This window comes from Ruditapes philippinarum, unplaced genomic scaffold (assembly GCF_026571515.1).
Source record: "Ruditapes philippinarum isolate M1 unplaced genomic scaffold, ASM2657151v2 ctg2745_1_1_1_1, whole genome shotgun sequence".
In the NCBI taxonomy this organism is placed as follows: domain Eukaryota; kingdom Metazoa; phylum Mollusca; class Bivalvia; order Venerida; family Veneridae; genus Ruditapes; species Ruditapes philippinarum.
Genome location: NW_026855150.1, coordinates 145,721 through 172,796, shown reverse-complemented (window position 1 = coordinate 172,796; position 27,076 = coordinate 145,721). Strand labels below are relative to the sequence as shown.

Below are 27,076 nucleotides of genomic sequence, written 5' to 3'. Positions count from 1 at the left end.
AGTGATATTATTTTAGTTTACTTTACAACAAATCTCGGAAATAACACTTCTCCAAAAAACAGTATTAACTTTGTTGCAGTTATTCAGCCTGGAGATAAGGAGAACCTGAAAGAGAACATTATTGTCATAGGAGGCAGTGATTATGTAAATCTTAATGTAGAACAGAAAACACTTCTTGTGGGTGTATCTTCACAGTGTAAGAAAGACCTTGAACTTTCAATGGCAGGGTCAACTTTCTACACTGAATGTATCCCAGCAAATCAAAAAGTCGAGATTTCATATGTTGGCCGTAGTACTGTTGATATTCAGCTTTTGAAGAAAGTATCACTTATAGAAATGCGAGGTGATGTTTTACCTGATACTGAGCAAGACTTTGTGCTCTGGCACATCGGTGGTCTGCCACCGGATTTACAGCAGGAAGTGAGGCACATGCAGGTTATAGAAGGAATAACTGCTGCAGACTCAACAATGAGAAGAAGAGTTATCCAATTTGGTGGAAGGAAAAGAAATAAATACCAGGTGGAGAAACAAGTCATCCATATTGGTTTAAGTCAGGATTGTCTTGGACATCTGAAACTTGTTGACCATACTAGTCAACGAAAAGCTTTACAGTGTGTGAGAACAGGAAACGAAGTGCTTTATAGAACGGCTAATAGAAGTGTTGTGGTTACCGGGAAGAGCGATGGACAGCTGGAGAAAGGGAGAGAAATTATATTTGTAGCTGGAAAAGTACCCAAAAAGACAAGGAAGAAGTTGTCAAGGATTGTTGGGAAATCTACAGCAGACATAGTGAGCACTAAGACCATTGAAGTTAAGGAAAAGGGTTTCGTACATGGAAATAATCCAGAAATTTCAGACCAAATAAAAGTAAATATACCATATGGGACTGAAATTATTGAAATTGAGGAAAATAAAGTAGATGAACCAGAACTTTCGAGAACAGATTTGATAAATATTTCTGAGAGTGTTGAAAAAGTTAAGACTTTATCTCAAGCAGAGGTTATAGAGGTAAGGAAAATCCCTACTACTGCAGCACCAGTTAAAACATTTACACACAAAACAGTACCTATACTTGTTGCAGAAAAGTTTAAAGTTGTTAAGACAGGTCAGAGTGCAGAAAAGAAGACTGTTTCAGAAGAAATAGTTATAGTTGGAGAAAAGTCCCTTAATGAAAGAATAGTAGGCAAAATTGTTGAAGTACATGGTGCAGGAAGAGTGGAAACTAAAAAAGAAAACATGTTTGTAGAAATTGGAACTGGAAGACAGTGTCAAAATCAGCTTGGTATACGTCTTGTAGGTTCAGCATTAACATCAGTTTGCAAGGGAAGAAATGTTACTGTTGATTATATTGGGCAAGGTCCCACAGATTTAGAGGTTTCCTACAGAACCATCTTGTTAAAAGGTAACAGCTCATTGCCTGACTACCAGCAAGAAGATTCTATTATAATGTACATAGGTGGGATCCCAGCAAATGAAAAAAATAGAACTGTGAAATCCTTCTTTTTAAGAGGAGTTTCACCTAGAAAAGAAAGGTCTGGCCATAGAATAAAGAAGGAAAGAATTGTAGAAATAATCGGACAGGGAAAAAAAGCAAATAAAAACACAAAGCAAATTGTTATGGTTGGAGTAAGCAGGAGATGTGAAGATTTACTCCGTACAGTGTCAGTAAGTGGAAAAAGTATTGTTGAATGTGCAAAGATAAACAAGACAGAAATAAAAGAAATTGGGCAGTCTGTTGAAGAAATTGAACAGCAATCAAGATTTAAAGAGATTGTAATTCATGGTGGTCCTACTGGAACAGAAAAGCATGTGGATATAAAAGAAGAATCTGAAGGAAGTTCAGATGAATCTGAAAGTAGTATAGACACTGAAAGTGATGATGAAGAATCTGAAAGTGATAAGGAAGATATTGATAGATACAGACATACAGAAAATGTCGAGCCAATAGAAGAGTATATAGATGAGAAATTATTAATGATTGGTGGGACTGAATCAGTAACCATTGACAAAGCAACTCAAAAACTATCCATTGGATTTAGAGGGTCTGTTTGTGATACTTCCAATTCTTATAGAGTCATGTCTCAAGATACTAACTTGATTATAGATTGTGCAAGAAGATGGTCACCAGTAAATATTATTTACATGGGACAATCTTCCACTGATATATATCTAAGTAAATCAGTCTTAGTTAAAAATGAAGGACCTTCATTAAAAAATAATGTAAATTTATACTTTGGAGGAAGAGCAAAGAAGATTATTTCAGAAAGCAAAGTAGTTGAAATAGTTAGAAATGTTCGTCAGTCAAGGAGAACTGGTATTAGCAAGGTAATGACATTTGGTGGACAGTTTGTGGGGAAAGGAAATAAGACTATTTTAGATGTTGGCTTCAGCATTGAATGTGATGGACATTTACATAAAGAAGAAGTTTATGGCAGATTTATCATTTCTTGTAGAAGAGGAGGTCCTTCTTCTGGAAATGATGAATCAGGTACTGTTCATTTTGATGGAATGTCAAGAAACAATGTTGAAGAGGAACAGTCAATAGTCATATCAGGCCATTCTCCAAGGAAAGACACAACTATTACGGTGCCTATGACAGAAATGGCACCTCAAGTTAAGAAAAAAACCATTATCCATGGTGGAAATGGGGAAGAAGACAAAGAAGAGAAACCAGTTATTGTAAGAGGAAGAGATGCTGATGATACAGAAAGTAAAACTTTAAACAAAACAGTTGTTTTGGCTGGAAAAGGATCAGAAAGGAATACAGAAGTAGAAATAAAAGTTGAACCTAAAATAGTTGAAAGGGAAAGAAATAAGACAGTCATTATTGCTGGAAAAGATGGCTTAAAGAATACAAAAGTAGTGGTTGAAGTTAAACCCAAAGTTATAAAAAAAGAAAGGGTGGACATAGTTGGTGAAATATTGGAACAAGATACCACAACTGAATTACCAACAAGTACAATAGGTCTTGATGTTATTGAAAGTGTATCAAAGAGGCCAAAGCTGAATATAGTAGAGGAGCAAGTTGAAGAAATTGTTCTGACTGGCGTGATGGAATCAGCTCAGAAAGTGGGAAATACTCCTACAGAAAGTCCAAAGCCTGAGATGGAATTGGAGGCTATTGAGACAAAACAGAAGGAGGATAAATTATTATTAACTGTGTCAGAAGAGACAATGACAACTGATGAAGATAAAAATGTGTCTATAAATGCTGTAAATGGTATTTATATCGAAAAAGTGCTTTTAGTCGCTGCAGCAGAATATATTAAATTGAATGAAAGTGGTCAAAGTTTAGAGCTGGATTTTGAAGATCATTGTAAAGGTAGCTTTAATGTCATAGCAAGAAATAGAAATTTCAGAGTGGTATGTGCTGAAAGAATGAATGGTGTTGAGTTTGAGTATGTTGGTAAAGAGGGAACTGATATTGAAGTTAAAACAACTGTAAGGCATGAACAGGCCTCTATTAGTAACAAAAGAAGAGACAAAGTATTTATAAAGCTTGGTGGTTTCCTTGAAAACCAACACAGTTATGAAAAGAATTTTGAACTTTTTAGCACAGACTCAAATTTAAGTTCAGTAAAGAATGAAAGCAAAACAATTTCAATTAAAAGTTTTTCTGAATCTGAAGATATTAATGAGATAAGTGTAGTTGAAATTGGAATTAAGAAATCATGTAAAACTGGTGGAATATCAAAGTATGTGAATGCAGAGGGCACCATTATATATTGCTCAAGGAGGGCAGACATTCTGCCAGAATATGATGATGGAGATGAAGAGATTGGAGTTAGAAAGATCATTGATAGAACAGCATTTTCTAATGCTGGAACCATTGTAGGTAGAGAAGGAACTGAAATAATAAATTCAAAAGATATCACAGTTCTTACTGGTGCAAGACAGAAACTTACTGAGGGAACTGAAGTAATGTCAGGAGAATATTCAAATGTTAGAAATGTGGAGAATGGTAGAAAACACCTGCAAATAGCTGTTACTGAAGAGCGGGTTAACAATAGTGGAGACAGCTCTGTTACACAGAATGTGAATTATAATGAAAGGAGAACAGATATGACAAATAATTCAGAAGGATTCAATGGAACAGGTTATTCAACTGGACTAAATACTTTTGATGACTTTATACCTAGAAGAAGAGGAGATTTATCAATAGAAGAAGTGTATGGGAAAGAATTTACAAGTTCCTTTCAGACTCACAGATCAGTAATTCCTCTAGTGAGGTATGGTGACACTAGTAAAGGGCCAGTTTATGAAAGTATTGACCATGCACTAAAGAAGCCAGTCCAGGATTCGGCAGGGAGAAATATTGTAGATTATGATATAGATACACATGGAAGTTTGGATATGGATTTGGGAAATAACTGCAAAGGAAAAATTGAAGCAATGGAGGTAGATGATGGTGTGATTGTTAAATGTTCAGTTGGGGGAGAAGATTTCCAGATCAATTTAGTAGGATTTGGAAGAAAAAATATCCAAAATTCTTGGAGTGTTTTTCAAATGCAAAATGATGATTCAAGCCGATCCAGATATCTTCAGAATGATGGAAACTTGATTGCTGAAAGGGAAGTTGTTGTCCCAGGTAAAGATGATAGATCATCAAACAAAATGACAGTTCATGAGGTATTCTATGCGAGTAAGAAAAGAAAAATCAATGAATCTCAAGATCAGTTGCACAAAAGAGGCAAAAGGTCAACAATTGCAGAAGAGGTTGGGCGAGATTGGAGTAACCATATCTCATCGAGGGTAATAGTCCCTACAGAAAGAGTTAATAAGTTTGCTGAAAGATCATACAATGGCTTAAGGAATTCAGAATTTAAACCAGTTATGATAAGAAATGTACAGAAAAGCTACTTGAGTATTAACACAGCCAATGAGCATGATAAACAATCTGGAAAATATAGTGTCCAGCATAAAAGTGAAGCAAATCATGATAAGTTGAAGTCACTGAAAAATATAGGGAAAGATAGAATTAAGGATTTGAATTTTGAAAGAAAAATGGATTATGGGAAATTTGATAAATATGATACTGCAGTAAGACATGGCCATCAAAGGCACACAAGAAGAAAATTTCAGAATGTTAGAAGGCATGCTGGCCATATCGGGAAGAGAGCTTTAACTGACAAAACAATAAAGAATAATGAACTGGAAGGTAATGTTTTCGAAAGTCCTGGAGATTTGTATTTCCATCCATTAACAAGTCATACTCCGAGGGATCTAAGATTTGATGCAACTGGTGTATTACTTGATCAAGTAGACAATACTAAAAAAGGTTTGAGTGCTGAGTTACATTTTGGTAAAAGCAAGAAGGAATGGACTGACAATGCGTATAGGCGTAGAATAAGTTATGAAGAATATAAGAAAAAACAAATGAAGGACAGCAATAAGAATTATAATACACCAATAAAGGATGAGAAAATAAAACCTCCAACGTTGTATTTTGGTAATGACGGGACTGAAATAAGAAAAGGAGATAATAAAAGGCAAGGTCAGGGTGGACTGAGGAATGATGTGGGAGGAAGTAGTAGCGTTGATAATAACAAGAATAGTTTTGTACATGGAGGAGACATAAGTCATATACAGGGCTATCAGTATGATACTGCTCAAGTTCAATCTGAGATCTTGTTTGGAAAAGGGAACATTCGGGGTGGTGAGTTGTTTAAAATTTGGTTGAAATATGCATTGTATGTACATCATATTGTAAAATTTTACTCAAACTTTGGAAGGAGATAATGATTCTTAAACAAGACGGAATTCGTTATTTGTATTGTAGCTATGCAGAAGAAAAACTTTAAGGTAAGAATTCATTTTGTCAGGATTGTTTGCAACTTTTAAATGAGAGTTGACAACATTTAAAGGTAGGTGTTTTTACATAATATTATAAAAATAAACCTATGAAGATCTAAAAAATCATTTACTGATATGACTAGTTACAAGTCAACTTTTACAACAGTACTTTGATTATATGCCTACAGGGCTTCCATTATGTTTAAAAGTTTGGAAATCAGAGACTGCAAAATGTCTGACATTGGAAGTCACTTTATATAGGTAAAGAAGGAAAAGCATTTTTTTTGGAAGGCTTCCACTAATGGAAGCCCTGTGCCTATTGCTATTTTGGTTAATGCAGGCAGTTCAAATGCTTCGGAAGTTTGTGAACAATTATAATAGTACCTTAACATAATAAAAGAGGTAAGTGTATTATTTTCAAGGTAGATATTATAAGGCTAGAAATAAAAGAGAATATATTTCTTATTATAGGTCAACCAGGTCCATGTAGTGAGCCATTCTTCAATTCTGTTGCTACGGTATCTGATGAATGTGTAAGATGTTTCTGTTTTGGTCACACAGTCCAGTGTTTTAGCAGTAGCCTTCAAGTGTCCAAGGTGAGATTATTATAGGTTTTTTTATAACATTCTAAATCACACCACCACTGTTTCTTTAAGGTTAATTTCCATCTTCAGTGGTGATGGGAAAAAAGCTGATAATAGGAAATATATATTAACTATCTCAGATAGCTCTTTAACATGAAAGCATCTGATGCTTGTATAGGAATTACAAGAAAAATTGTAGAAAAGGGCCTGTGATTCTAAGTCAGGTGCTTCATTTGTTAGGATACTTTTAACTATTGACACCATTTTTTCCATTCCATCAAAACTTTGTTATTATATCAGGTTGATGCAACTTGTTTTTGATAACAATTAAGTTATGCTAAAAGCACATGTTCTTCTTACTTCAAGCTTGTGATAAGTTAGTGATTGATTTTGTTTATTGTCTGCTATCCTAAAACTCAGCTTTAAAAACAAAATGTTTCCAGAAAGGCAGTTTTTTTTAAAAAAATTATCCTTTAAAAAACTTTTTAGTCACAATTCGCATTTTAATTGATTTTCTGCATTTCTGTGTTTTGGCATTTCCAAATTTAGATTTAAATTGAGGTAACTTTAAATTGTCATAACATTTTAATAAGGACATTAACACTGTATGCCCCAGCCTTTTACTTGTCTAACAAATATTAGAATTAGCTTTAAAAGATAACACGTGTTATTGAACTCATTATTTGGAAGGCAATATCACCTTCATATGTTGTCTTTTCAAACTACAATATCTATGCATACACAGAACAGTATAGTTTGATGCATTTTTTAAGTCAGAACCAAAGTCTTTCAAAAAAATGTACAATTATAAAGTTATCACTTTCTTGAGTGTTGATGCTCTTTCTTAGAAACACTGATATACAATTTTTATAAAGTTGGCATTAGAAAAACAAATGTTCTGACAATGTCCTGTTTTTTTCTTCATAATTATTATTATATTAATTGATGATCAAATTAAACAATGATTTGTTTTGATTTATTTCAGATTGCTTTGGTAAATCCAATGCGGTTTACAAGCTGGGAGGGAGATAACAGACTTGTACCAGTAGATCAGACCTTTGTCAATTTCAGACAGAGAACCGGAGAGTACCAGGTTCAAGACATTTCAAGAGCTTTGCCACAAGGCAGTTACTATTGGCAAATGCCCAGAGAGTTCCTTGGAGAAAGGGTACGAATGTTGATATTTTCTTATTTAGTATGATTTATGAAGAAAAGAAACACTGAGGACTATGAAGGACTTCTCTCATTTTCTGTTAAGGAAATAAGGAGTTCCAGTTTGGAAAATAAGGATATTATTATGTTCTATTTAGGAAATTAAAAACATTATTATGTTCCATTTTGGAAAATAAGGACATCTATTATTTTTCGTTTTGGAAAACAAGGACATCCATTTTGGAAGTCAAGGACATCCTTTATGTTCTTTGAAGAAAATAAGTCCATCGGTCTAATTCTATCTAGAAAATACGGACACCCGTCATGTTCAATTTTGGAAAATAACAAAATCCAGATGGTTCTAGTTATGGAAAATAAGTTGTCCTTTATGTTCTGTGAAGACAATAAGGACATCTACTTTCTTTTTGCAAAAACTTTTTAAGGCAACAAAAATAGTGAAGAAATAGTAACTTTAGAAAAAATATATATATTGTAAAGTAAATTTATTGAAATACATTTATCATTTTATAAGGGTAATAACTTTGGGACCTGAAGTTATCAATTTGAAAATAGCAATGTCATAAGACCATAATTTACTGTGAAATATTATATTACAGTTGACAAGTTATGGAGGAGAAATCAAGTATACAATCTCCTATGAGATTCAAGGTCGTTCTCAATCCAGCACTGGAGATCCTGATGTTATAATGACTGTAAGTTATAAATATATTTTCTGGTATATATTGAAAAGAAATGGATAATTTAAACTTTTTTTTAGCTTTCTACTCAAGGTGATCTATTGTGATCACTCAGTGTCCATCTAAGTAGAAATATTTTGATGAATTGGATTGTTTGAGTATTTTTCAGTCCTATCAGGTGACCTTCCAGTTATGCTTTTGGGAGAACACCTAATGTGCCACCTCCGTTTATTATTTGAGGTGTACTTGACTACAGCAATCACAACATTTTGTATATTTGATGGATTGGTGTCATTAAGACATAGTATAGATTGATATGTAACATGAATGTATGTGATATAAATTGTATAATATATTACAATTACGTGAGACTTTGTTGCAATTAAGAGGTCATAAATGATATCACCAAATTAAAAGGATTTTATTATTAAGGATAATTGGTGTCACCATAATAAACAACATCAAGAACATACCATTTTGCTGCTGAACAGTTTAGTATAAATAAATACTATTTCAAAGTAATTATATATATGACCATTATATTGTCCAAGTGGATATAATCCATTATGTTTTTATATAAAATATGTATAATTTCAGGGAAATGGTATCACTCTCTACTACAGAGCACGAACAGTGCCATCACCTGGTGTACAAACATCAGTGGCTGTACCACTTATGGAGGTATGCAGAATTTAAAGAAAATTATACTTGGCTTAAATAGACCATTATATTTTACTAGGATATCTTTGTTGAAAAATGTGTTTTGTGGTCATTTTTAGCTCGACTATTCGATAAGAATAAGTAGAGCTATTGCAGTCACCCGAGCGTCGGCGTCGGCGTCGGCGTAACCACTTATGTTAAAGTTTTTGTAATAGTTCAAATATTTTCAAAGTCCATAGACATATGGCTTTGAAACTTTGCACACTTGTTCACCATCATGACCCCAACCTGTAGACAGGAGGAGGTAACTCTATCAAGCATTTTGACAGAATTATGCCCCTTTTTCGACTTAGAATTTATGTTAAAGTTTTTGTAATAGTTCAAATATTTTCAAAGTCCATTGACATATGGCTTTGAAACTTTGCACACTTGTTCACAATCATGACCCCAACCTGGAAACAGGTGGAGGTAACTCTTTCAAGCATTTTGACAGAATTATGCCCCTTTTTCGACTTAGAATTTACGTTAAAGTTTTTTGTAATAGTTCAAATATTTTCAAAGTCCATTGACATATGGCTTTGAAACTTTGCACACTTGTTCACCATCATGACCCCAACCTGTAAACAGGAGGAGGTAACTCTATCAAGCATTTTGACAGAATTATGCCCCTTTTTCGACTTAGAATTTACGTTAAAGTTTTTGTAATAGTTCAAATATTTTCAAAGTCCATTGACATATGGCTTTGAAACTTTGCACACTTGTTCACCATCATGACCCCAACCTGTAAACAGGAGGAGGTAACTCTATCAAGCATTTTGACAGAATTATGCCCCTTTTTCGACTTAGAATTTACGTTAAAGTTTTTGTTATAGTTCAAATATTTTCAAAGTCCATTGACATATGGCTTTGAAACTTTGCACACTTGTTCACCATCATGACCCCAACCTGTAAACAGGAGGAGGTAACTCTATCAAGCATTTTTTTTACTATCAAGCACTAAGAATAGTCGAGCGTTGCTGTCCTACCGACAGCTCTTATTTATAACAAAATTCACTAGTTGGATTCTTCTACAACACTTGAATCCTAAAATTGTTATTCTTATAGTAATATACCTAATGAGTGATGAATCGGCATTACATAAGGTCATAAAAGTATTTTAATGTCACTATGTTTCAAAACCATCTTCTTAACTATTTTTAGCTATTTTATCAGACACTGCTTAATTATGTGGGCCTGTTTCAGAATAAGAAAAGATATTATTACCAAATCCATTTTCACTATTTATGAAGTTTTAATAGAGTGATTTGTATCATATTAGGAGATGGGTGGGGGTTCTATCTAGAAATTGACTTATTCATTTTCATATTATTAAACTATTTTAAAGACTGCATGGGAGAAAACTGACGGCACAAGAAGGCGTGGCGACACACCGGTAGACACACAGTATGCCAGTAGGGAAGATTTCATGATGGTGCTGGAAAACGTAGAGAACATTTTGATAAGGGGAAGTTATGATAGAACACAGACTACCAGCAGGTAACATTAAAACAAAGATATTAAAAGCTGCATGCCTCCAGGTGAGCAAAATGCATTCAAGAAAATCAATACTTGAGAGGAAAAATGTACTCAGGTTTTAAGAAATGTAAAGGGGTTCAAGATTCAAGAAACAATTTACATGCTTTGTGTGATTAATGATTGATTTTGCAGTACAGTCGACTCCGGTTATAACGAACTCAATGGGACATAAAAATATCGTTCGTTATATCCGAAGTTCGCTAAAAGCGAAGTAGCAACAACTTTCTGACTTGTTTGGATGGGGAAATTTGCCGTGAAAAAGCCATACTCTTCACTGGTTACCTGTGTAACCGGTATTTTACTGCAGCGGTTATTTAATGGTTATTTAATGCAGGGCATTTTATTGAGCAATATATTATGTACATGGTACATTTTATTCATGTATTGTCTCTGAAGTTCTTATCATTTGTTTTCTTTTGCTATTTGTTTATTATCGTTTGGTAAATATTGCAAACACAAAATATCGATTACTTGGCAATTATCGGGCATTTACATCAATCAACTGAGGGTATGAAATACAAATTTTCCGTAACAAGTAGGAAATTATGTTGTGAGAACATCTTTCAAAATCTTTATTCCCTGAAGCCATAACTAACATGTGCAATCATTCGATTGTTTCATTATCGGATAGTGTTATTCGTGTACTGATCCTAATCGAGCGCATCCCAATATTTCAATTATAATAGTTTGTTATAACCGAGGAAATTTAAATGTTTTCCGTCATTTGGAGCCTTGAAAAATGGTTCGTTATAGCCGAAAATTCGCTATAAGCGAGTACGTATTAAGCGATGTGATTTAATATAAAACAAAGAAGGAATCGGCCGGGGATGTCAGATTTAGTTCGCTATTAACGATAATTCGTTATAAGCGAGTTCGTTATAAGTGGAGTCGACTGTATTTATCATCAAATTTCAACTGCATGAATGATGCAGTAAGAGCTATTTTTGCATATTTTGAAAGGCGAAGACTTGAAATCTTCTTCTGCAGAATAATCATGGAGGTGGGTAGAAATCTTGTATAGGCGCCCTGTAATTATTGTGTTGTTGTGTCTTCACCTCAAAAGGTTCCAACTCTTACTGGTATTTTAGCTGTTCTTGACCTACACAGAAAATCCATTTTATGTCAATGCCAATACTTTTCTCCCACAAAGTTATATTATTATATCAACTTTAGAATTGGCGGAGTGTTCATGTCAACAGCTGTAGATTACAATACAGAGTTTGGACAAGCTTATCTTGTTGAGGAATGTACATGTCCAACAGGATACACCGGATTATCATGTCAGGTATGATATATCATCATCATAGTGCAATAACTGGTTAACTCGTATTAAATTTAGAAGGACTTAACACGTTACTGCACTAAGGTATTCTGTGTGTGTGTGTTGTCAAATTTCACAATTTTCCTGCATATTTAGATATTAATGGATTTGTTCTGTTTGATTGTAGAACTGAAATGAGCTGTGTCATGACAAAACCAACGTAATGCGTTTGCGACCAGCATGGATCCAGACCAGCCTGCGCATCCACGCAGTCTGATCAGGATCCATGCTGTTCGCTAACTAACCCTATTACAAGTAGAGAAACTGATAGCGAACAGCATGGATCCTGATCAGACTGCGCGGATGCGCTGGCTGGTCTGGATCCATGCTCGTTGCAAACCCATTATGTTGGTTTTGTCGTGACGCCGCTCAAATATTCTTATTTTAAATGCTCATTCAACTTCTGGAGTGAATTTACTGCCTTTCCTCCGAAAACAAAGCAAGACTGTGTTTAATAATGCTTTAATAACACTCTTTTAGATTTAGAGCATATTAGAATTTATCTCGTAAGAAAAACTATGGTGAATTAATGGGAAATCATTTATCATTAAGGTATCAAAATGTAAACAAAGAGGTATTTGGTTTTCCTTACAAATAACCAATCACTATAGCATTACTTTACATACTTTCTGTAAATTTCAATTACATTGTATTTCACGTTTTTTTTCTCATGTGAATGATTTTCTTTTCTCCGTGTCTTATCTATGGCTGGATATTTTAAAGGCTAATTATTTTGTACTTATATAAAAGAATATATACTAGTATGTGTGAAAAAACCTCACTCAGATTGTGTTCTCTAGCTTTTGACTTACATTGAAAATTGCTTATGGTATAATTACTTATAACTAATTTTACAATAGACTATTGTTTGATATAATAGTTAATTCCCATAGTTACAAATTGAAAGTTTGAAAAAAAATTTTTTGGTGAGATTTGAACTAAAAATGATATCAATTTGTTTACAATGTAACTACTATGCTAAAGAGTGTTTAAATTTATATCTAGATGCAATTGTTTGGTAAGGAAAACGTAAACTTATTTTTTCAGTAAACCTATTTTTCATATGCAATTATATCCAAACTTGTGCCCATTTGTAGATTGTACAGTAACTAATTTATGTACATTGATACAGTGCTTAAGGTCCTTGCTTTATATTATGTAAGCATATAAGATGATAATGTATTTTTGCAGGATTGTGCCCAGGGCTTCACTCGTATATCAAGAGGACAATATCTAGGTCAATGTATATCTTGTAACTGTAATGGACACTCAAATGATTGTGACCCAGTTACAGGACAATGTCTGGTGAGATATTTAGATTGCTATTTATTGATATGTTATATATGGGATCATGTATTCAAAGTGGAAAAATCGACAATGGGCATAGTTTCCATAAGTATTTCAAATTTGATAAAAACAATAGCAATATAGATATTCTTATGAAATATTTCTGTAAAGCCTAATGTTCACAGAGTTCTAAATTGATTTAGTGTGAATATTTATATGATGAATAACAATATTTTGTCATAGAAAACTTTAATATCAGCTATATATTGATATTTCATATTGGATCATGTATCTTTCATATTGGATCATGTATCTCACACACTTGCCAACAATATTCATATATGCATGTCATTAGCTGAAAATAACATAATAATAAAAATGAGTATTTTATTTATTCGACAATAACATAATAATAAAAATGAGTATTTTATTTATTTGACAGAACTGTCTACACAATACAGAGGGACCACAGTGTCAGATATGTAAAAGTGGTTACTATGGAGATGCTAGAAGGGGAACACCCAATGATTGCCAGGCATGCCCATGCCCACTTACAGACAGAGCCAATCAGTAAGTATCTCCATGAATAAATTACATACAAAGTCATATTTAAAGATAAGCAGAGCTGTTATACTCGCCCTGACATCGGCATCATTGTTGGTTAAGGTTTTTGAGGTTTTAGCTTGCAAGTTGGTATATCTTAAACTACTGAAAGGAATGGGTTGAAACTTCAGCACTTATTCCTCTGTATTATCTTACATGATTGGCACAGGTCCCAAAAGTCTAACTTTCTAATATTTTCACAGAGTTATGCTCTTTTTCTTACTGTGAAGTGCTGATAATAGATAAGTGCACTGTTTTTCGTGACAGATCTTGTTTTATTTCACAATGAGAGTTTTGTTTTTAATGATATATTTGTGTAATGAAAAAAAAATAGAAGTGTTTTATCTTAGTGGTTGACATATTTTACAGATTTAGTCATTCTTGCTTCTTGGATTCTGACAATGAGGTAACTTGTGCCAACTGTCCGGCCGGTTACGAGGGTCGTAGATGTCAGAGATGTTCCGAAGGATATGTTGGTGACCCTATGACCCCGGGCAGCTCATGCACTAAAGTTGAAGGTTTGTATTAGCTTTTCCAATACAATACAAGTCAATACAATACAATGCCATACAATATTTTATTTAGCATAAAACATTTGACAATGTTTTTAGCATACAAAGTATACATATACAAAGCGAACAAGGTTTACAGAAGAGTCTTTGCATGATTAGCAATATTTATTGAAACTTGAAGATAATTCAATTCTAATACAAGAAGAAGGATTGATCATTTGCAAGGCACAGTTGTAAGACAAAGGGGCATTATCTTGAAAAGCACCTTTTTAAATTTTTTGTTGAAATTAATTGGTTACTCTTGGAAATTTTTGAAAACAATCTAAAGATACTGTAAATAAATTTGGCATACTTGCTAAATGGAACAAGGACCTGGATAAGGATTGTATCTTAGTGATCCGTATTTATTGAGGTAAGTCTGCTTTTTCAATCAGAAGACAAATATTTAACAATTATTTTAACTATTTTTTCAGTTGAAGATTATTGTGATCCACGAGGAAGTTTGTCTACCCAGCCCAACCCTGTCACAAACAGATGTCAATGTAGAGTAAGGTTCTTTAAACATCTCACTACATGTTTTATTATATCCCCCACACTTCAAAAGTTGTAAGGGAGGTTTGCTGATTTATGACTGTATTGATTTTTGTCAGTCTGGCTTTATGTGTGGGCCTCTCTTAAACCAATTTACCAACTTTAATTGTCATGATGTCTTATTGTGAAGAATTTGTCCTTGACCCATAAATGACCTTGACCTGCTAGGTTAATTCCTTAAATTATGCTGGAATTTGTTGTAATTGGCTATTAATTAATGGATATATTTATTTCTACTTTGACACAACAACCTTTTTATCAATACCTTTAAGTACATGTAGGTGAAACTCTACTTTACCTTTATATGGCCTTGACCTTTATGGTAAAATCATTGAATTTGCTAAAATTGGGCATAATTCTGCTATTAATAATTGAATTTGATTCATACTTTGACAAAACTATGCTTGGCATAAAACATTCATGTTGAGCAACTCAAATGTAGTGTTGACTTTAACATGACTTTGATTATTGAATTTGCTAAAATTGACCATAACTTATTATTGAATACATTAGTTTATACAGAATTTATTTTAGTTTGATTGTGTAGGAACCTATAAGCTTTTAAGCACACTCTAAAAGCCAACCATTACTGAAGAAACTTATGAACCATTACTTAGGAAACTGGTTAGTTATCCGGGAAAGTGTGGCTCGGTAGACCGATCACAGAGATATGACCAAAGATCTGTTGAAATTATATAAAAACCAAAACAAAGCTATAAATGTATATTTTATAAGTGTGTTATAATTCTATACATATGTTTTGCAGGATAATGCTGCAGGTGAACGATGTGACACATGTAAGGCTAACACATTCTACTTGAGCAGTACGTATGACCTTGGCTGTGTCCAATGTTTCTGTATGGGTGTATCAAAACTTTGTCAGAGTACTACATGGAATAGAGCTCAGGTAAATTTAATAGATATAGTTTTTGGTTTCGTTTGCTAGAGTTATCATTCTTTATTAATGTACTTTGTATTGTAACCATGAAAAGTTATGAAATGGAATAAAGCTTAAGTGAATTGATACATGTACTTTGTATTTATTTCAAAAGTACTGAAGAAGTGCATTGACATGTAAAAAAGCCTTGGTAAAAAAAGAAGATCAATAATAAATTTATTCTAGTATGTCAGATATGATATATTTATTATTCCTGCATCAGATAAAATTGTGTTTCAATTGTAAACTGAAAACTTCAGTAGAATAGCGAATTCTCAAAAAATACGAATTTTTATTTTTGATAGGTTGGGTTGTCATTCACTAGAGACGAGGCTGGTGTAAAGATTACCGACATGAATGGCAAACCTCTATCAGACCAGAGACTGCTAACAACTGACACTAGTAACCGGGAAGTGATTTACCGAACCAGAGATTCGAATGAAGACACCTTGTATTGGTCACTGCCAACCAGTTTCCTTGGTGATAAGGTTACTGCCTATGGAGGTTCGCTGAGGTTCACTTTACGATACAACTCGCGCCAGGGCCAGGAAGTTGCTGAAGCCGAACCTTTGGTCAAGATTTCTGTGAGTGAATTTTGTTTCTTACATACTGCATTTGTACTTTATATTAGCACTATATTATGTATTATTTTCAAAAAAATTTGTTAAAAATAATCAAAACAAAACTGTGCTCAAAGTTGTTAAAGATAGGTTTGCAGTGATAAGACAGTGTGGTGTTGTTTTTGCTGTCATAATATAAATATATTTCATGCATTAATGAATAATTATTATAGCAAGCAAACTGTGATTAGCCAAAAAAGAAAAAAAAACACATAAATTTTAACGCTTTGAGTAAAATTTTCTCTTTTATAGATACTAAATAAATGTTAAAATTGCTCTGATCTCAATATGCAGGATTTATCTGAATTTCAAAGTGTACGTACAATATGAATATTCGCCAAATCTCTTGTCCGTTTTAAAGAGAAAAACTCATTCATTTCAATGATTTTAGTAAAACTTGCTCTTTTATAGAAACATTTCAAATGTTTAAAGTACTGTGATATAAAGCACCCTTGGTAACCCAGGCATACTTGTTACATAAACACTTCATTATCACGATGAATGTTGTACCAGGGTCCGAAAGATGATCTTCAGATGCAGGATTTATGTGTATTCCATGTTGTATTTGCAAAGTATATATTGGCTTAATTTGTTGTCTGCTCAAATGATGTTGATGCATATTTAATGATAGAAGCAAAATTTATTTCAATTTCAAATGGTAATTACCATGCCAAGATACAAAACGACTGCATTTAGTTGGCTAACAGCATTGTATGAAAAGAAAAAGACAGAATGACAGCCCAAACACACAAAATAAAACATAACATGATTATGTAAAAGTGCTGAGCAATCGTGAAAGTAATATCCCAGAAAGACATGATCTATTGACATGTTTGATATATTTTGTTTACAGGGTAATGATATAACACTGATACATAGAGGAGCATCAGATTTCCAGCCTACACGACCAACGGCAGTGAGTGTGATGATGTACGAGGTATGTATTTATTAAACTTTAACAAGTAGAGAATATGATAGCGAACAGCATGGATCCTGATCAGACTGCACGGATACGCAGTCTGGTCTGGATCCATGCTAGTCGCAAACGCACTACGTTGATTTTGTCGTGACACGGCTCAATTGAATTAAATACAGTCTAACTAGTCTACAAACACAAGGGTGATCTATTTCTTACAGGTAATTTTGTTTTGTGACCTTGCTTTAAAGTTAGAGTGACCCTGCTAAGGTCCAAGAGCCTAAAAACGTAGAATTTTATTATTTTACAACTTCATAAAGGAAAATATGCTGTAGATAATATAGAAATATACTCAGAATTAAATAGATCACTCTATATGTTTCGTCTTGTGAAATACTAGCTAAGTATAAAATCCATTTGACCCGAGTCAAACTTTGAATTCTTTCATGTGAGGAAGCTATCCAGCTAGCTTACGGAACGTCGGTGGTTCTACTCAGGTACCCGTTCGTGCCTGAAATAATGCACGGAAGGGCACCTGAGGTCTTCCTCCACCAGAAAAGCTGGAACATCGCGATATGACCTATACTGTGTCAATGTGATGTAAAACCCAAAAACAAACCCGAGTCAAATGCATGAAACAGATTGTGATGTTATATGATAAGCTTATTGTATTGTTTCAAAAATTTATTTATAGCCTCTTCCAGTAATGTATGGGTGGAAAAAAATTTAAATTAAAAAGACAAATATAACAGGAAGTAAATGTCTCATAGCCTTTCTATGCTGTTCAGGTCTTAATAAATAAAAGTGTTAAGATTTTGTATGTATTGAAGATGTTATAAAGATATGTGCATATTTTTCACTTTCTTAGCAAAATTGGTACAGAGTTGATGGTGAGAGGGCAACAAGAGAACATTTATTGATGGCCTTGGCTGACCTTGATTCCATCCTCATTAAAGCTACATTTGAGAAACCGCAGGTTGAGACTGGGTAAACATTTTGATTTCATTATCTCAGACATTAGAAAGATTTATCTTATTACTTGAATAGTAATATATTAGCTTGCTAATTTAGACAGTTTTCCTTATCTTGAATAGTATATACATGTTACTAGATGGGAGTCAGGCTATCTAAAGAATGTTAGAAGTAAAGGTATAATATTGAAGTGAAGTTAGTAGTCTTAATAATACAAAATATTGAAAGAAAAAGAATAATTATATCTCCCATATTGTTCTTGCTTAGACTGTATGTCCTTCCACATTAAGCTTGTCTGGCTTTCACAGGTCAAACTGCTGTTGGGATTTCAACCAAACTTCACAAGAGTGATCTGTACCATCCCATGTTGTGCATATCCCCGGCATGTTCTGCAATGCTGCCCAAACTGGCGGCAAGAGCTAAAAATACAAAAATTTTGTCCGCCTTTCTCAGGTCAAGCTGCTGGTGGGATTTCAACCAAACTTCACAGGAGTGATCCATTCCATCCCTAGTTGTGCATATTGCCGGCTTGATCTGCTTTGCTGCACAAAATGGCTGCCATAAATAAATAAAAATTCTTGTTAGTCTTTTAAAGGTCAAATTCCTGGCTGGATTTCAACCAAACTTCAAAGGAGTGATCAGTATCATACTTAGTTTTGGGAAACATGTTTTTGTGACTAAAACCCCTTCTAGTTTTTAATGCTCATAAAAAAACACACACAAAAAACAACAATATAAATGATTGATTATTTCGCAAATGTACAAATGATAAATTATTTTGCACATGTACTACAGATTACGAGATGTAACACTGGATATTGCTGAGAGCAGACAAACACGACAGGACCGAGCCTACGCTGTCGAGAGCTGTCAATGTCCTGTTGGTCACCGTGGACTATCATGTGAGGATTGTGATACGGGGTACACAAGATCCGGCCGTGGTCTCTACCTTGGTCTGTGTGAGCCGTGTAGGTGTAACGGACATTCCAATGAGTGTGATCCTGAAACTGGAGTTTGCAGAGTAAGTTAAAGTCATATAAACAGTGTGCTGATATCATAGTGTCCTGAAAACAGAAAATGAACTTTAAGGTGATGAATTTTGGATGTCAGTATTTCTTTTAATTTTCAAGCTTATCTTATCTGAAATAATGTACAATAATTTTAACTTGTCTAAAACAGGTAGTGCATAACAAGTAACAGTGTTACATGGCACTAAAGAAATGCATACATAGATTGGAAATAATGAAAACATGTAAAGTCACATGTTATAAAACAGATGCACCTCAATTGGTTTATGACCAGTACTGTATATTATATAAATTGGAGGTTCTTGAGATTAACTTCTTCGTATATTTGACAGACACTGGGTATTTTAAATATAAAGAAACTGGAAATGAAAATAAATAAATAAATATTTGCGATTTTTTATAATTTGAAATGTTTTATGCAATGAAATGACGAGTTATATATTTTTGTAAGTCAAATTTGAATTTGTATTATCATAACATTTCTAAAATCTGGAAATGAAATTTTACTTTATTTACTGAATTTTGATTGGTTAATTTGATTTGTCTCCCCTAGAACTGTCAACATAATACAGCAGGAGATAAATGTGAGTTGTGCGCTGTTGGTTACTATGGTAATCCTACACAAGGTAGACGTGATGATTGTCAGAGATGTCCCTGCCCACTTACAGAATCTCCAAATCAGTAAGTTATTTAGATATCTACCTTCATAGAGAAAAATATTTCTATAATATGTTTGTAACGTAGTATGTTGTTTGCTATTAATAGGTTACAGTGTATTGAGCATGACTCATGAATAACTATCGAAAAAATATCATGATTCTGTATATATCTGTATAACATACAATTGGTTGCCTCCATTTATCAAATTATTATACCCCCAAAAACGAAGTTTGGGGGGGTATATAGGAGTCACCCGGTGGTCGGTCGGTCGGTTGGTCGGTCGGTCGGTCCAGACGTCCGTTGCATTTTCCTTGTCCGGAGCATAACTTGAAGACTAATGGTTGGAATTCAATATAACTACATACAATGGTAAAGCACATTGAGAGGAAGTGCAGTGCACAAGAACCATAACTCTATCTTGACTAATTACAGAGTTATTGCCCTTTGTTACTTTTCCTTGTCCGGGGCATAACTTGAAAAGTACTGGTTGGAATTCAAAACAACTTCATACAATTGTCAAACACAATAAGGGGAAGTGCAGTGCACAAGAACCATAACTCTATCTAAAGTAATTACTGAGTTATTGCCCTTTGTTGCTTTTCCATTGCTTTTTTTTTGTCCGGACCATAACTTGAAGACTAAAAGTTTGAATTCAATATAACTACATACAATGGTCAAGCACATTGAGAGGAAGTGCAGTGCACAAGAACCATAACTCTATCTTGACTAATTACAGAGTAATTGCCCTTTGTTACTTTTCCTTGTCCGGGGCATAACTTGAAAACAACTGGTTGGAATTCAAAACAACTTCATACAATTGTCAAACACAATAAGGGGAAGTGCAGTGCACAAGAACCATAACTCTATCTAAAGTAATTACAGAGTTATTGCCCTTTGTTACTTTTCCATTGATTTTTTTGTCCGGACCATAACTTGAAGACTAATGGTTGGAATTCAATATAACTGCATACAATGGTCAAGCACATTGAGACGAAGTGCAGTGCATAAAAACCATAACTCTATCTTGACTAATTACAGAGTTATTGCCCTTTGGTACTTTTCCTTGTCGGGGCATAACTTGAAAACTACTGGTTGGAATTCAAAACAACTTCATACAATGGTCAAACACAATAAGGGGAAGTGCAGTGCACAAGAACCATAACTCTATCTAAAGTAATTACAGAGTTATTGCCCTTTGTTGCTTTTCTATTGCCTTTTTTGTCCGGACCATAACTTGAAGACTAATGGTTGGAATACAATATAACTTCATACAATGGTCAAGCACATTGAGAGGAAGTGCAGTGCACAAGAACCATAACTCCATCTTGACTAATTACAGAGTTATTGCCCTTTGTTACTTTTCCTTGTCCAGAACATAACTTGAAAACTACTGTTTGGAATTCAATACAACTTCATACAGTTGTCAAGGACATTAAAAGGAAGTGCAGTGCACAAGAGCCATAACTCCATTTTGACAAAATACAGAGTTACTGCCCTTTGATACTTTTCCTTGTCAGGAGCATAACTTAAAACGTTCTGGTTGGAATTCAAAACAACTTCATACAATGGTCAAGCACAATAAGAGGAAGTGCTGTGCACAAGAACTATAACTCAATCTTCAGTATTTATAGAGTTATTGCCCTTTGTTCCTTTTCTTTGTCTTTCTGGACTTATTACAGAGTAATTCAATTAAACTTCATCAATGGCCAACCACATTGAAAGGAAATGCAACATATAAGAACCACAACTAACTTGAATCGCCCACAACCATAACTCTATATTTCAATTCTTTTACAAGGTATTCTGTTACTAGTAACATCCTCATTTCCGAAGCAGTCTTGTGGGGGTATTAATCACATTTAGTGATAGTTCAAGTTTGATTACTGGTACAATTTAAAAAAAAAAAGTTGATTTGTAGAAAATAAACACCATCATAAACATTACTGCCATGTATGGTAAAACATAAAATTTTCTTTGATTTATGATAATTATTTGCACTGAAGATTGTAGCAAAATGTATACTAATCTAGATGCGAACATATTTTAGTTTATTTGGAAAAAACTGGGCAATAAAGAAAAATATGAAAAACAGTTTGACATTGAATGTTTTCTATTTTGAAAGGTTCAGCCCGTCCTGTATCCTGGATACAGATGGTCAGGTGACCTGTACTGCCTGCCCAGCCGGACACACCGGAAGAAGATGTGAAACGTAAGACTATTTTTATACTGGCAAGAATTATTGTTTTGCCATGTCCAATCTCTGTTGGTTAAAGTATTCTGATATTATTTGTTGTAACAAATCAACAGTTGAAAAAAGGACATAACTCTAAGTGACCATTTGAGACTGCATTGCTTTATGGACTTATACATTTTGTTGGAACCGCCTCCGTGGTCGAGGGGTTAGAGTCGATGACTTCTAATCCAGTTACCTCTCTGGCGTGGGTTCGATCCCCGGGAGATGCTTTGGTAGTTTAGGGCGGAGGAAGGTAGTCTAGTACTGGTGTAACTCTCCAGGAATGATGGTTAGGAAACTACCTACCTATATGACTGAAATACTGTTGGGAAAAGGGGTAAAATGAAACAAACAAACATTTTGTTGGCGGATACTACGAAATGGTTTTACATTTTATCTACAAAGGTCATCAGTTTATTAATTTCAGACTGATTGATTATGGTAGCGTATGTTTAAGCATAAATTTTGGTCAGAACAAAATAATTTTAAAAAAGAACAAAATATGGTGCAAATTATAAATAAATGTGATTTTAATTTCAGATGTGTACAAGGATATCAAGGAAATCCACTGAAACTAGGAGATTATTGTAGGATTAAAACAGGACCAACTTGTGATTGTGATTCTCGTGGTATTGTTCCTAACACACAGTGTGACGAAATTTCCCAACAGTGTCAATGCAAGGTACCAGCTATTCTTATGATATAGATATATTTTTTACATAGGGACTAACAAGGAGATGTGGCTACAGTGCAACCTCGACCCTGAAAGAGCAATTACCTTATTACAACAACAGTTTCATTTTTTGCTCAAAGTAAGGCTCCCCAATAAATTTAACCTATCTTGAGCAAAACCTCTCTGCAGCACTAAAATTTTTGTCCTCTTCTAGGATGTTTCTCTGCAAAATTTGTATTGGAAAAAAAACGTCCAGATGCTTTACATAGGCCTTTAGTAAGGAATGAAACATAATGTTCTTTGGATATGTTATTCATTAGACATATTTCTGACTAGGAAATGCTAATTTTCCTAGTTCTAATAGAATAACAGTATTTTTAACCATATGAAATGTGGCAGTGTTATAACATAAAAGCTTATTTTGGTTGTCTTTTTTTCTAAAACCAGAACTGTTTTATATTTTTTCAGCCATATGTTCAAGGTCTACGATGTGCCAGATGTAGGGAGGGACATTTCTATCTAGAGGCCAATAATCCCCAAGGTTGCCTCACATGCTTCTGTTCCGGTATAACAAACCAGTGTACTAGCTCTAACTACTACAGAGAAGCTGTAAGTACTGTTTACTTTAGGTCCAAGACTACAGAGTATTTTTTATGGGTCCAAAATAATATAATTTCAAAGACTAAAGAATATTATTTACTTTTGGTTAAAGACTAAAGAATATTATTTGATTTGGGTCAAAGACTAAGCAATATTATTTACTTTGGGTCAAAGACTAAACAATATTATTTACTTTGGGTCAAAGACTAAAAAAACATTATTTACCTTGGGTCAAAGACTAAAGAATATTATCTATTTTGGGTCAAAGACTAAAGAATATGATTTATTTGGGTCAATGAAATATCAGACTTGCAGAAATTTTTCCATTATCTTTAGTTTTATAAAAGTTTACATTTCGTTAATGCAGCTTCGACCTGTACTTGGAACTGATGGCACTCACAACTTTGTATTGATGAATAGACGTATGAACAACATCATAAGTGATGGCTTTGTTGTTGACGCTAATCGTAATCAGGTAACCTTCAACAACTTTGAAGGTGTACAACAAGAAAGAGAGAGCTTATTCTTCCAGCTTCCGGCCAAGTTCCGTGGTGATCGGGTCACATCATACGGTGGTTACCTGAGGTTTACTCTAGAGTTCTCTGCTAGGCCAGAAGGAAGAACTTATCGTGATGTGGATTTGGAAATAATTGTAAGTTTTATTGATTGCTATGTAAAATGCCATATAAAAGTCACCTGTGGATTAAGGATGTATAATTGTTACTTTTAATATTGTTTAAGCCTGTTTTCTGTAAATTTTAATGAAAATTTGTCTGTGTAAATTCTAGATTTTACAAATTGCCAAAAATATACCTGAAAAGTTCCCTTGTTAAGGTACCCTCATTATTTTATAAGATGACTTACAAGATTTTAAATGTATGTTTTAACGAAGTTTCCTGACAGGAGTTTATGATAATATTTTGTATATAATTTGCAGAGTACCGGACAAGCCCTGAGACTGTACAACTTGTTTGAGCCAGGATTACAGGAGGGTAGAACACAGACTTACGAAATCTTGCTGAGAGAGGTGAGGTTCTCTATATTGTATCATTCAATGTTTATGTCTTGTCTCAGACACTGCCTCATCTTTATTTTTTAAATTGTCATTCCAAATATTTATATATTTTTAAAGTCAATGATTTTAAATATTAGAATAATTGTATTATTATCATTTTCTAGATTTAGATTGCTTGTTTTCCATACCACAGTGTACTTGTATGATGTATAAGATATTTCGATTTAAAGTTTTATCATGAAGAAATCAAAAAATTTCTTAAAATGAAATCCTTTATGCACCTACATGTATGGTCATAACTGCATGTTTAAGTATTATTTCAGGTAGAAATGTGTTTTCTATTTCATAAGTGGATTTTACAATGATTTTAGTTTAGAAATGTTTTAGAATGTGTAAGAATGTTTAAATGGAAGAAGTGTTTAAAAGGAAGTCTATTATTCTGTCACAGGGATTGTTTTTTTACTCCTGATACATATAACAGAAGCAGACAAATAAACTTACCATGAAGTATCAATTTTGTGTCTTTTTTTTTCAGAGCTCATTTAACGACCTAAGAAGTAATACCGCACCAACAAGAGAAACTTTCATGACAATATTGTCAGATATTGCTGGAATATTGATCCGTGCCACATATCATCAGAAAATGGCCTCGGTCACTCTGAGAGATGTCAGTATGGACACAGCTGTTGCCTCACCAACCAGTTAGTACCTGTACTATATATTGATAACAGAATGTTATTTTAAAACCTAAACAGTTTCTTACACCTGTGAAGCTGGGATGTAACTATATAACATCTAAGTTCAAAACCACTTGCTCCTCACCGCAGTTGGTTCAAATTCTGCCAAGAATATCGGATTCTTTCATGTGAGGAAGCTATCCAGCTAGCTTACGGCAATGTCTGTAGTTCTAATCAGGTGCCCTTTTGTGCCTGAAATATTTCATAGATGTGCACTTAAGGTCTTCCTCCACCAGTACATCTGGAAATATGCAATATGACCTTTGTTTTACAAGTTATAAGGTTACAAACAGATACTTTCAGATTCTCCTTTATTATGATGAGATGTATTTTTGAAGATAACCAATAAAAAATTTACGTAATACTTTCATAGATCTTGGTGGTGCACCAATGGTAGAGGACTGTCGCTGTCCAGAAGGTTATACTGGACTCTCATGTCAGCGATGTGCTGATGGTTATCTCAGGGTATCTGACGGAAGAGGCGGTGTTGGACGTTGTGTAAGATGTAACTGTAATGGACATGCTACATCATGTGACCCAGATTCTGGACGATGTCTGGTAAACATTTTTTTAACTGATGCATTTGATTTTAATTGGAATTTGTTAGACTTACATTGCAGAGTTCATACATTTTGAAATATATTTAATTTTGTACCATTTAAAAACCTTTTAGATAAATGCACTCAGTAGATTTAATAGATGATTTGCAAAGATTGATTTATTGTTATATATGCATAAAACAAAATTCTAAGTTAATTGTAAAACCTGTCTGGTAGGGTTTTAAATCTTAAAACCTAAAGAGAGTTTGCTTACTCTTATTAAGCATTTGCTTGCCAAAAAATAATGCATTTAGGGAGCACTCAAGGTTATTCCAAACAAGGAAACCTTTAAAGTTGTCATATGACTTGTCTGTCTGTCTTTCTGTCTGACTTTAAAGTAAACCCTAAAGAAGAGAAACAAAAGATATATCATTGTTTTCTATATTGTTAATGTTTCAGGGATGTCAACATAACACAGAAGGTGATCGTTGTGAGAGATGTGCCACTGGTTTCTATGGTGATGCTACATCAGGCACTCCCAATGATTGTCGTGCTTGTCCATGCCCCCTTACAATATCTCCAAACCAGTAAGTAAAACTGTTGTCCATGCTCTCTTATAATGTTGTCCATACCAGTTAGTAAAACTGTTGTCCATGCCCCCTTACCATATCTCCAAACCAGTAAGTAAAACTGTTGTCCAGACCAGTAAGTAAAACTGTTGTCCATGCTCTCTTACAATATCTCCAAACCAATAAGTAAAACTGTTGTCTATGCCTTCTTATAATATCTCCAGACCAGTAAGTAAAACTGTTGTCCATGCTCTCTTACAATATCTCCAAACCAGTAAGTAAAACTGTTGTCTATGCCTTCTTATAATATCTCCAGACCAGTAAGTAAAACTGTTGTCCATGCTCTCTTACAATATCTCCAAACCAATAAGTAAAACTGTTGTCCATGCCCCCTTACGATATCTCCAAACCAGTAAGTAAAACTGTTGTCCATGCCCTTTTATAATATCTTCAAACCAGTAAGTAAAACTATTGTCCATGCCCCCTTACGATATCTCCAAACCAGTAAGTAAAACTCTTGTCTATGCCCTGTTATGATATCTCCAGACCAGTAAGTAAAACTGTTGTCTATGCCCTCTTATAATATCTCAAAAACAGTAAGTAAAACTGTTGTCTATGCCCTCTTATAATATCTCCAGACCAGTAAGTAAAACTGTTGTCTATGCCTTCTTATAATATCTCCAAACCAATAAGTAAAACTGTTGTCCATGTCCTTTACAATGTCTCCAAACCAGTAAGTAGAACTGTTGTCAGTGCCCCCTTTCAATATCTCCAAACCTGTAGGGATTACTGTTGTCCATA

At 34.0% G+C, this 27,076-nt stretch overlaps 1 protein-coding gene across 11 annotated transcripts in view; it reads left to right on the top strand.

Moving 5' to 3' along the window:
* LOC132742280 (basement membrane-specific heparan sulfate proteoglycan core protein-like) overlaps nucleotides 1-27,076 on the top strand; it is a 171,500-nt gene that overhangs the window by 91,583 nt on the left and 52,841 nt on the right. For all 11 annotated transcript variants that reach the window (XM_060730647.1, XM_060730642.1, XM_060730638.1 and 8 more), the window contains 24 exons: nucleotides 6,265-6,389; nucleotides 7,363-7,545; nucleotides 8,147-8,242; nucleotides 8,825-8,908; nucleotides 10,272-10,423; nucleotides 11,636-11,747; nucleotides 12,975-13,088; nucleotides 13,513-13,640; nucleotides 14,043-14,191; nucleotides 14,659-14,732; nucleotides 15,543-15,683; nucleotides 16,019-16,297; nucleotides 17,187-17,270; nucleotides 18,118-18,236; nucleotides 19,017-19,242; nucleotides 19,803-19,930; nucleotides 22,032-22,118; nucleotides 22,683-22,824; nucleotides 23,284-23,424; nucleotides 23,783-24,067; nucleotides 24,353-24,442; nucleotides 24,966-25,131; nucleotides 25,541-25,725; nucleotides 26,166-26,293. In XM_060730647.1, coding sequence (XP_060586630.1) covers nucleotides 6,265-6,389; nucleotides 7,363-7,545; nucleotides 8,147-8,242; nucleotides 8,825-8,908; nucleotides 10,272-10,423; nucleotides 11,636-11,747; nucleotides 12,975-13,088; nucleotides 13,513-13,640; nucleotides 14,043-14,191; nucleotides 14,659-14,732; nucleotides 15,543-15,683; nucleotides 16,019-16,297; nucleotides 17,187-17,270; nucleotides 18,118-18,236; nucleotides 19,017-19,242; nucleotides 19,803-19,930; nucleotides 22,032-22,118; nucleotides 22,683-22,824; nucleotides 23,284-23,424; nucleotides 23,783-24,067; nucleotides 24,353-24,442; nucleotides 24,966-25,131; nucleotides 25,541-25,725; nucleotides 26,166-26,293 — 3,418 coding nt within the window. The remainder of the gene's footprint in view (nucleotides 1-6,264; nucleotides 6,390-7,362; nucleotides 7,546-8,146; nucleotides 8,243-8,824; nucleotides 8,909-10,271; nucleotides 10,424-11,635; nucleotides 11,748-12,974; nucleotides 13,089-13,512; nucleotides 13,641-14,042; nucleotides 14,192-14,658; nucleotides 14,733-15,542; nucleotides 15,684-16,018; nucleotides 16,298-17,186; nucleotides 17,271-18,117; nucleotides 18,237-19,016; nucleotides 19,243-19,802; nucleotides 19,931-22,031; nucleotides 22,119-22,682; nucleotides 22,825-23,283; nucleotides 23,425-23,782; nucleotides 24,068-24,352; nucleotides 24,443-24,965; nucleotides 25,132-25,540; nucleotides 25,726-26,165; nucleotides 26,294-27,076) is intronic.